Source organism: Apium graveolens, chromosome 6, assembly GCF_009905375.1.
Source record: "Apium graveolens cultivar Ventura chromosome 6, ASM990537v1, whole genome shotgun sequence".
Classification (NCBI taxonomy): domain Eukaryota; kingdom Viridiplantae; phylum Streptophyta; class Magnoliopsida; order Apiales; family Apiaceae; genus Apium; species Apium graveolens.
In genome coordinates this window covers 13915681-13927049 of record NC_133652.1, presented here as the reverse complement: position 1 = coordinate 13927049, position 11369 = coordinate 13915681, and the positions used below count along the sequence as shown (strand labels likewise).

The window sequence follows — 11369 nt, the reverse complement described above, 5'->3', positions numbered from 1 at the left end:
ATATAAACTGATTTTAAAATAGAAGCGCACATAAGTTCCAAAAGAAAACACATAAATTTGACACATAATATGATTCTAATATAGAAACTTATAGAAATCCAAAAAAGAAGAAACATTAGCAGAGGATGTACTAAAAATACTAATTTGATTCTACTGTAAAATCAATTTTTATCTCCAGAAAATTTCAAGTTCAACTTCAATCAAATTCTCATCTAATTACAATATGACTATAAAATTCTCCAAGTTTGACCTCTATAAAATTCCCCTTAGTTCAAATCAAAACTTATTTTCTTGCTACCAACAAAGAACCTAGGATGACCTTTTTTCTAAAATAAAATAAGAGAAATTACCAAAAATATTAACTTTAATTTATTTTTACGAGTTTCTAAAATAAAATCAAGAGAAATCAACCAAAATCAATTTTTATTGCATTTAAGGTTGCATATAGTTGTAGAAACTCGTCAAAAATTGCATTCAGTTGATTCGATTTACAAAAAAATCATATTTTTGCAAAAAAAAAAGTATTTTTGCAAAAAAAAAATTGGCCCTATGTATTTTTTAAAAAGCCCTAAAATTATATGTTAGCAACACCCTCGAAAACAACCTTACAACTATTAAAATGCACACATTTATTACAACTAGGATGCTACCAATATAATTAAATATTTGCACTCCTTGACAATAGTAAGAAAGTAAAGTCCCCCTAATTTGTAATTAATAAAAATAAAAAATAATAATAACATTTAGCAAAAAAACCACAAAATATATAACTTTACATCACAATCTATCAAATAAGCGTCAACCGACCAAATTGGCTAGATGAACACACCACTCCAATGATATTTACAGACCCATTTTCGGATATATACCTTTAATAATTTAGTTTTAGATGCATTTATAATTTAAAATTTGGAAGCATAATACTCAAGCTAAGTTCTTAAGTTGTAAATGAAAAGTTGCACCCATTGGTGCATCAGTACTTGTGCAAAATTAGTATATTAGTTCTATTCAATCATAACCAAAACTAGTGCCAAAAAAAATTAACAGTGATCACTACCAGAAAATATAAAAAACAAATAAAATATATTTCTTTATTTTACTAATGAATCAAAAAAATGTATTCATAAAAATTATGTGTTTTATGATAGTCGAATTAACATATTAACAACAAATTGACTCCAACTGAAAAAAAAATATAGAACACTAAAAATATTCTTATCTTTATCCTTATGCAACCGAGTTTACATAATTTTGATTACATTTTAGAACACTAAAATAAATATATTTTAGAATAATAAATATTTTTTGTGTTTATAACTTAATTTGATTCTAATGTAGAATCAAACGCTTATGAGTATAAAACACTCCCAAAAATCATAAATATATAAAAATAAAATTATTATTATGATTTTACTACAGAATCAAAAAACATATTCGTAAAAAGTTGAGTTTTATGATTGTCAATCAACTTATTAACAACAAATTAACAAATTTCAATTTAAATGTAGATTAAAATTCTAAAAGAGAATAAAAATGACGAGTACATCGAAATTAAGAAACCACGAACAAGTACGAAGCCAAAATTTCAAGAATATAGATATAAAATACACAAATTAAAGGTTAAAATTGAAATAGATTTCAATTAACAAATTTGATGATATCAAAATAAAGGAAGAAGAGAGAAATCTAATGAAGCTGCAAAATCAAAATTTTGAGTTTGATTTCAAGAAAAGGCCTAAAGGCATAAATTGAGAAAGATGTAGAGAGATAGATCGTCGTAGGGAGATCGTCGGATCAACCTTAATCATCTGTGTGTATCTAACTATCAGCCTATAGATACAACTATCACCGCTTTTTGTCTCAAATATTTAATATTTAATTATTAAAAAATCTGGACCGTTAACTTTATTTCTAATCTAAGGGCAGAAATTAAATAATGGGTTCTCTCTAGACCTCTATATAATATGGCCCTCCATGGAAGGTTGGCCATTATAATTAAGTTAAAGGCAAATAGTATCTCTAGACAAAAAAAGAAAAATAAAGAGAGTATCTAAAATTTACCCTCCAAGTTTGAGAGAGTAGACTCGTTCCTGCTGCATTGTGCAATGACAAGTGTTCTAGGATGAAATCCACTATGTTTACAGTCAAGTTGCTTATTCCATCGACTGCAGTTACACACTCAACTCGTCTTTTTTTAGCATCACTAGTTCACTGCTGTGCTACTAGACAAAACAGGAAACATTTGAACCAACTGTAATTAGCCAGAAGTTAGATTGCTTATTAAAAACTAAATCAACACTCATCCACAAAACTAGAAAACCTAATTCTTTGTGTACATTGGTAAAAGATTTCGACAAATTTTTATAGTAAAATTGTTCATCGAATAAGTCCTTCAAGGAATCATTTATACACATATACAGTATAGTCACAACAAATAATTTGAACAATTGCTTTAACTAGTCAAATACGCAATTGTTCATCACAAAAATAGTAAAACAGGCAATTCTTTACATAATTTTAAACATGATAACTTTAATCCAGCTGTATTTCAACGAAAACTGAGCGATTACACATCAAAACCCATAAAACAAATGAATAAATCACCTATCAGAAGGCATGTTTGCTAGAAATATACATATTCATATGTTACATAATTGTCCAATGATGCAAGTTTGTCAAATACAATACTAGTTAACTGCAGATTAGGGGAACATCTGATCAAGCAAAGAACATATTAAATCTGAACCGAATCCTAAAATATAGCTAGTATATGTTGGAAGAAAGGATCTCACTCAAACTCACTCAAGACAATTTAGGAGAAGAAATGTATTACTTGAAAAATTACTTGATTACAAATGACTTGGTACAAGGCTTTATATAGGACTCCTTAGAAAGATCTAGATAACTCTTAGACTCCAATAGACATCACTTGACCAAGATACATGTATCTAGAGATTACATGTACCTACACCAATATATTGAACATAGAAAAATTCTAATACATGTACCAAGATACTAATACATGTACCAAGATTATTCCAGAGACTCCCACACAATTCTATTATTTTAATAGTCAAAAATATATTATTTATTTTTAACACCCCCCTTAATTTTGACTATCCCAAATAGACTTCGGAATTTGTTGAAGGCGTCACTTTTGAGAGGCTTTGTAAATATGTCACTAATTTGATCTTGGGACTTCACATAATTTAACTCCACTTCACGCCTTTCGATGTATTCCCGAATAAAGTAATATTTTGTATCAATGTGCTTGCTCCGTTCATGAAACACCGGATTTTTGGCCAAAGCTATTGTCGACTTGTTATCAACCAATACTTATGTGGACTCATTTTATGGCATGTGGAGCTCTTCTAAAACTCTCCTTAGCCATATAGCTTGAAAAATAGAAGAACACGCCGCCACATACTCCGCCTCACAAGTGGACAGGGTAATAATGGGTTGTTTCTTTGAACTCCATGAAAAAGATGTGTCACCAATAAAGAATACATATCCGGTGGTACTCTTTCGATCATCAATGTCACCGGCCCAATCACTATCACAATAACCAACAAGTTTGAACTCATTTAGGAAATGATACAACAATCCATAATCCATTGTGCCTTTGAGATAACGAAAATTTCTCTTGGCCGCCTTCATGTGTGTTGTTGTTGGAGCCTCCATATATTGACCAATAAGTCCAACACTATAGAGTATGTCGGGCCTCGTGCATGTCAAATATCTCAAACTTCCCACAAGACTTTTGAAATATGTAGGATCCGCCTTCTCACATTCTTCAAATTTCGACAACTTCGTTCCACATTCAATGGGGGTGCTTACGGCTTGACAATTTTCCATCTTGAATTTCTTCAAAATCTCTCTTGTATAGCTTCCTTGTGATATCAGTATTCCATCGTCCATTTGCTTTACTTCAATGCCAAGATAATATGACATAAGCCCAATATCGGTCATCTCAAATTCTCTTATCATGTCTTGTTTAAATTTCTCAAACATACTTGGACTATTTCCCGTGAATATTAAATCATCCACATACAAGCGCGCAAGAAGAAATTCTCTATTTTTAGCAACCTTGGCATATAGAGCATGTTCATGAGGACACTTGTAAAATCCTTGAGCTTGAAAGTATTTGTCAAGTCTACTATTCTAAGCCCTCGGTGCTTGTTTTAATCCGTACAAGGCCTTCTTTAACTTTAACACTTTTCCTTCTTGTCCTTTTACGATGTATCCCAATGGTTGCTCCATATACACGGTTTCTTCAAGAATACCATTCAAGAAAGCGGACTTCACATCCATTTGATGAATTTTCCATCCATTTTGAGCCGCTAATGAGATGATTAGCCTTATAGTCTCCATTCTTACAACCGGGGAAAAAACTTCATCATAATCAACTCCTTGTCTTTGATTGTAGCCTTTGGCCACCAATCTTGCCTTATATTTTTCCACCTTACCTTGGGCATTCTTCTTCACCTTATAAATCCACTTTACACCAATAGTTTTTTGTCCTTTTGGAAGTGTTGCTAACTCCCATGTGTCATTCTTCTTTATAGACTCAATCTCGTCGTTCATTGCTTTCTTCCACCTTTCATCTTGCACGGCTTCTTTGAAGCTTGTTGGTTCGGTTTCCGCTAGAAGACAAGGAAGTGTTAAGTCGAAAATAGCGGGAACCTCTTCCGTTTCATCGTATATTTCTCCAAGACTTCTAAAGCATCTTGGTGGTGTCTCGTCATCATCACTTGAAGAAGATAAAGGAGTTTGTCCATCACTTGTTGCTCATGGTGATGTGGGAGGAGTGATATTTTCTTCACTTTCTTCATCAACAAATTGGAAGAAATTATAATCTTCTTGTGTGTTGCTCCAATCCCATGAGCTCTCTTCGTCAAATACAACATCTCGACTAATAACAATCTTTCCATTGATGGAGTTGTAAAGTTTGTACCCCTTTGCTCTTGCATCATAGTCAACAAACACATACTTTTCACTCTTGTAATCCAACTTTGTTCTTAGCTCATCATCGACGTGTGCATAAGCTATGCTTCCAAAAACTCTTAAGTGAGCAATAGATGGTCTCTTTCCTTTCCATGCTTGTTGCGGAGTTATATCTTTAACACTTCTTGTGGGACATCTATTTGACAAGTAGACGGCACAATCTACCGCTTCGGTATAAAATTCCTTAGGCATATTCTTGTTCTTTAGCATGCTTCGACCCATGTTAAGAATGCTCCTATTTTTTCTTTCGGCGACTCTATTTTGTTGCGGTGATCTTGGAACCGTTGCGGGTCGTCTAATACCATGAGCTTCACAAAATTGCAAGAACTCCTTTGAATTGAATTCACCTCCTCGATCCGTACGAATGGCTTGTATTTGATACTTGATCTCTTTTTCAACTTGGGCTTTGAACTTTTTGAAGCATTCAAAAACTTGAGACTTCTCTTTGAGAAAGTACACCCATGTCTTGCGGCTAAAATCATCAATAAATAACAAGAAATAGCGATTCTTACTAAAAGATGGAGGATTAAAAGGCCCACATACATCGGAGTGAATGAGCTCAAGTGGCTCCTTTGCTCTTGACATAGATTCCTTTGGAAAGCTCTTTTTTGATTGTTTTCCGAAAAGACATCCTTCACAAATTTGGTTTGGATGGTTGATGTGAGGCAATCCATTCACCATATGCTTCTTTGATAGTGAATTTAGTCCATCAAAGTTCAAATGCCCAAACCTAAGATGCCAAAGCCAAGAAGAATCTCCAACACAAGCCTTAAGACATTTTGCAACATCATTTTGAATTTTGAGAATAAACATACGATTCTTGGTCATAGGCACCTTTGCAATTAAATTATCATTAGAATCTCTCAAATTGAGAAATCCATCTTTCATGGTGATGGTATAGCCTTTCTCCATTAGTTTCCCCAAACTCAAGATATTATTTTTCATGCTAGGCACATAATAAACACTTGAAATAAAATTATGATCTCCATTTTTCAAGCGAATTAAGATGTTACCTTTGCCTTTGATAGGCAATCCCGAAGAGTCTCCAAAAGTAACTTTTCCATTCACTTTCTCATCAAGATCTACGCACAAATTTTTATTGCCACACATATGATAACTTGCGCCGCTATCAAGATACCATAAATTATCTTCACAATTTACTTCTCCTTTATGCGCTAAAAGCAAAGTGGGCTCATCAACATTGCCTTTATCTTCAACAAAATTAGCTTTCTCCTCCACTTGATTTTTTGAAGCGTGACACTCAGATGCATAGTGACCAAATTTTTGACAATTATAGCATTTAACATTTGAATTGCCATACCTTGGTGTAACTCTTCCTCTTCCACGGCCTCTTGAATTTCTTGTCTCGTACAATCTTTCATACTTTTGACTTTCCTCCCTTTGTTTGCCACGACCTCTTCCTTGTCCATATAGAAATCCTCTTCCACGTCCTTGTCCAAGACCTCTTTGGCTCCTCATATACCTTCCATCATTATCTTTAAAAGATAACTTTGATTGTAAGGCTTGTTCAATTGGCTCCTTCTTTAAAAAAATTTCTTCATGGGCTTGTAATGATCCCATAAGCTCATCAATAGTCATTTCATCTATATCTTTAGCCTCCTCAATTGCCACAACTTTATAATCAAATTTAGAGTCATGTGAACGAAGAACTTTTTCAATAACACGAACATCACTTACCTCTTCTCCATTGCTTTTCATTTGATTGACAACGGTCAAGACCCTTGAAAAATAATCCGAGATTGATTCGGATTCCTTCATTCGCAAAGCCTCAAACTCGCCACGAAGTGTTTGTAGCCGAACTCTCTTTACTTTAGCATCGCCACTAAAAGAAGATTTGAGAGTATCCCAAACTTTCTTTGACGTTGTGGCGGAAGCCACTTTTTGTAACATAGAATCATCCAAACATTGATGAATGATCATGATCGCCTTTTGATCCTTCTTTCTTTGGGCTTTAAGTTGATCTTTTTGAACTTGATTCAAATTTGCTTTATTTTCGGGCACCTCCAATCCTTTCTCTACAATTTCCCACACATCATTTGCTCCAAGGATCGCCTTCATACGAATGCACCAATTCTCATAATTATCTTTGGTGAACTTTGGCATTTGCCATTGAGACATTCCATTTTCCATGATCTCCTTCTTCTTTACACCACACAAGCCTTCTTTGAAGACAAGTAGAAGTAGAACCTTTGGCTCTTGATACCACTTTGTTGGAAGAAAGGATCTCACTCAAACTCACTCAAGACAATTTAGGAGAAGAAATGTATTACTTGAAAAATTACTTGATTACAAATGACTTGGTACAAGGCTTTATATAGGACTCCTTAGAAAGATCTAGATAACTCTTAGACTCCAATAGACATCACTTGACCAAGATACATGTATCTAGAGATTACATGTACCTACACCAATACATTGAACATAGAAAAATACTAATACATGAATCAAGATACTAATACATGTACCAAGATTATTCCAGAGACTCCCACACAATTCTATTATTTTAATAGTCAAAAATATATTATTTATTTTTAACAGTATATAGAGCTGCACCGGGTTCCAACAACTATAATACATATATGTATATCAAAAAATAAATCAAGAAGTGAAGACACATTCAGTAGAATGACATGCAACGCTAATCATTAGTGATGACGATATGAATTTATAAAATTTTTAGGACATTCACTTACCTAGAAGAAATGGCCATCAAGACAGGAGACTGCTAATTCGGCATATTGCTGACCAGCTTCTCCAAATTGATGACTCTCTCTTAGAATTGGCCTCTCCAATCATAATGAGACTAATAAGTTAACACACCAAGATTGTTGACAATAATTAGATTACAAAATCCCCCAAATCTAGCTTGGAGATGGATTCAGTATACAGTTAGTGAGAGTCAAATTAACTTGATACAAAAGAGGAAAACAAATATAAGGGCATTCTATACGGAAATGACGTTTTATAAAAAAAATCATTCTTTAATATCATATTGACAAAAAATATGACATCTTGAAGCTCGCCACCGATCAAATCACAGAAGCCTCTGAATCTAAGGGGTGGATTCAGTATACAAATGTAAGAGTATTTTCTTGTAGCAGGGCAAGGTTTACAAATATAAGGTTCATAATCTTGAGGAATGAAAAGATGAAACTTCATAATGGGGCCAGGTTGGAATGGTTATTAAATTTTAGAAAATGGAGCTTGTTTATGAAATAATAAAATTTTGACTCCCAAACCACAACCAGTTTTACATTCAGGAACAGCAGCATCACAATCAATAAGAACTGAATCTGGTAAGGGGACGGCACACTACATCACTTTTACTTAACATAATTTGGGATGGAGGTGAGGAGAGTGAGATATTAGGAACGAAACTCAAACCTAACTCAATCAGATCTATAGAGCAGGAATAAGGTAAACCTTTCAACTGCTTGTTTTGTCTGAACCACAATATGCAGCAAATCACGATAAATTTAAATAACATTAGCTTATACAAAGGTAAAAAGACCTGGTAGATTCAATGAAAAAATCTTTACGGAAACTAATTAATTTAATAACATTTGAAATAGGTAATGGACGACAAACTCAAGCATATAGGTGAAAGTTTAATAGTTAATTGAGTTCTATAAACTACACAAAAAGGAACAAGTTAATATAAAAAATATTTCTGACAAAGAAATAAGAAATGATAATTGATAATTGATAATTGATATCAACCACAAAAAAGCTCCAATGGATTCTCTATGACTGCTACGAGATAAAATATTCAACCGGAACCAAAAGAGATGTTACAACAATGTTGACTTCATATAGGCTTTAACATTTTCTTAGACAAATCTACTCCATATTTTAGTAAGTCTATTGTAGCTTCTGATGGGAAAAATATAATGCGAAGAGAAGAAACTTGTTCTCTAGAATTTCTTGATATGATTGTGTAATTGGATATTACAATTTATAGGATTACATAGATATAGATTCACGGAACTAGTACATAGAACACTTAATTATCTAGGAATATGTAAACTAAGGTTCATGCACCAGAATCATGTATATGTGACTTCACTTTCATGTAAGGAATTAAATAGTTTTTCTGGAAGGTTCTAGCTTATATTCCAACAGCCGCCCTTAAGCTAGAATCTTGCAACACCTAGCTTTGTATTCAGTCCAGTGAACACTTCTGACTTTAATGGCTTTGTAAATATGTCTGAGACTTGTTCTTCACTTCTACAGTACTTAACTTCAAGCTCTCCATTCTTGATCAAATCACGGATGAAATGGTATTTAATTCGAAAGTGTTTGCGTTTTCCATGATAAACAGGACCTTTACTAAGTGCAATAGCAGAGCTGTTGTCATAATAAATTTCTGGACAATCCTTGAAATTTTGCTTCAGTTCTTGTAACACCCATTTTATCCAGAGGGATTGACAACCAGCTATAGCCAATGATATGTACTCTGCTTCCGCTGTTGAGAGCGCCACAACAACCTGTTTCTTTGACATCCATGATATCACACCAGATCCAACAAAAAAACACATTTCCTGATGTGCTCTTACTATCATCATGGTCTCCTGCCCAATCACTATCGCAAAATCCAACAAGTTTAGGATTGCTTACCTTTTGATAATAAATTCCATCTGAGAGAGTTCCTCGAATGTATCTTAATATTTTTTTCCCGCTTCCCAGTGAGACATCCTGGGACATTCCATAAACCTTCTAATTAAGCTGACCCCATAAGCTATGTCAGGTCTTGTAGCAGTAAGATACATTAGGTTTCCCACAAGGATTCTAAATAATATAGGATCAATAAGCTCAGAATCATCATCTTTACTTAACTTCAAACCAACTGTAACTGGTGTACTAACCGAATTTGCATTTTCCATTTTGAACTTTTTCAGCAATTCTTTAGCATATTTCTGCTGAGAGATAAAAAATCCACCATTGCTTTGTTTAATCTCCATGCCAAAAAAGAAATGTAGCAGTCCCAAATCAGTCATCTCAAATTCTTTTTCCATGTTTTCTTTAAAGACATTTATATCTTCAGCATTGCTTCCAGCAATGATCAAATCATCAACATATAAGCTGATAATAAGAACACTATTATTTGCCCCTTCTTTAACATAAAGAGTGTGTTCAAAAGGACACTTCTGGAAACCATTCTTTAAGAGATAACCATTGATACGGTTGTACCAAGCTCTCGGAGCTTGTTTTAATCCATAAAGGGATTTCTTTAAGCGACAAACTTTATGTTCTTCTCCTTTTTTGATGAATCCTGGTGGCTGGTCTATGTACACTTCCTCTTTTAAAACACCATTTAAAAATGCCGACTTAAAGTCCATTTGGTGAACAATCCAATTGTTTTGAGCAGCAAGAGCAAGTACTAACCGGATAGTTTCAAGAAGGGCAACTGGAGAAAATACTTCTTGATAATCAATGCTAGCCTTCTATTTGTAACCTTTTACTACAAAGCGAGCTTTATGCTTTTGAATTTTTCCATCTGCATCACGTTTAGTTTAAACAACCATTTGACTCCAATTGTTTTCTTTCCAGGAGGCAAATCAATTAATTCCCATATCTTATTCCTTTGAATTGCATCCATTTCTTGCTTCATGGCCTCCCTCCATTTTTCTTCTTTAGTAGCCTCTTCAAAGGTGACAGGATTATTTTCCATGAAAAAAGCAAAGTCTGCATATTCTTCTTCAAGTATTCTTCTTGTTTGGCCATAAATTTCACCTAAACTTCTGGTTTTACGAGGTGTTGAAGAAGATGAAGACTCAGAACTTGATGAAGATGTTGGTGATGCATGCAGTGGAACTTCTTCTAGAACAGTCCCAGTTTCTTCTTCTAGTAGATTGTTGTCATATATGATGGTGTCGCTTTCTTTTCCATTCTTCCAATCCCACGATGCTTGTTCATCAAATATTACGTCACGACTGATTATTAATTTTTTTGACACTGGATTGAACAGCCTATATGCCTTTGGATTCTCGCTGTAGCCAACAAAAATGCACCTTCCAGATTTATCATCAGGCTTTCCACGCTTCTCCTTCGGTATATGAGAATAACATAGGCTTCCAAAAATTCTGAAATGAGATACACCAGGTTTGTGACCACTCCATGCCTCTTCTGGGGTTTTTCCTTGTACAGCTTTAGTAGAAGCACGGTTTAAGACATAGCATGCTGATAATGCAGCTTCAGCCCAGAAAGGATGAGGTAGCCTTTTTGTCTTGAGCATGCTACGCACAAGTTCCATAATAATTCTATTTTTTTCTTTCTGCCACCCCATTTTGTTGGGGACTAAAACTTACCGTCAGCTGATGTTTAATGCCATTCTCTTTCAAAAA

General features: G+C 34.0%; 1 protein-coding gene across 1 annotated transcript; it reads right to left on the bottom strand.

The window, feature by feature from the left end:
- Positions 1-3351: 3351 nt before the first annotated feature.
- On the bottom strand, positions 3352-3987 carry LOC141664610 (secreted RxLR effector protein 161-like). The gene has a single exon (XM_074470568.1). It carries the CDS (start codon positions 3985-3987, stop codon positions 3352-3354), a length of 636 nt encoding a protein of 211 aa, XP_074326669.1.
- Between the last annotated feature and the right edge of the window lie 7382 nt (positions 3988-11369).

What these genes read in the sequence shown, in the direction of transcription:
- LOC141664610 (XM_074470568.1), bottom strand. Translation starts at nt 3,987, where the DNA reads ATGATAAGAGAATTTGAGATGACCGATATTGGGCTTATGTCATATTAT.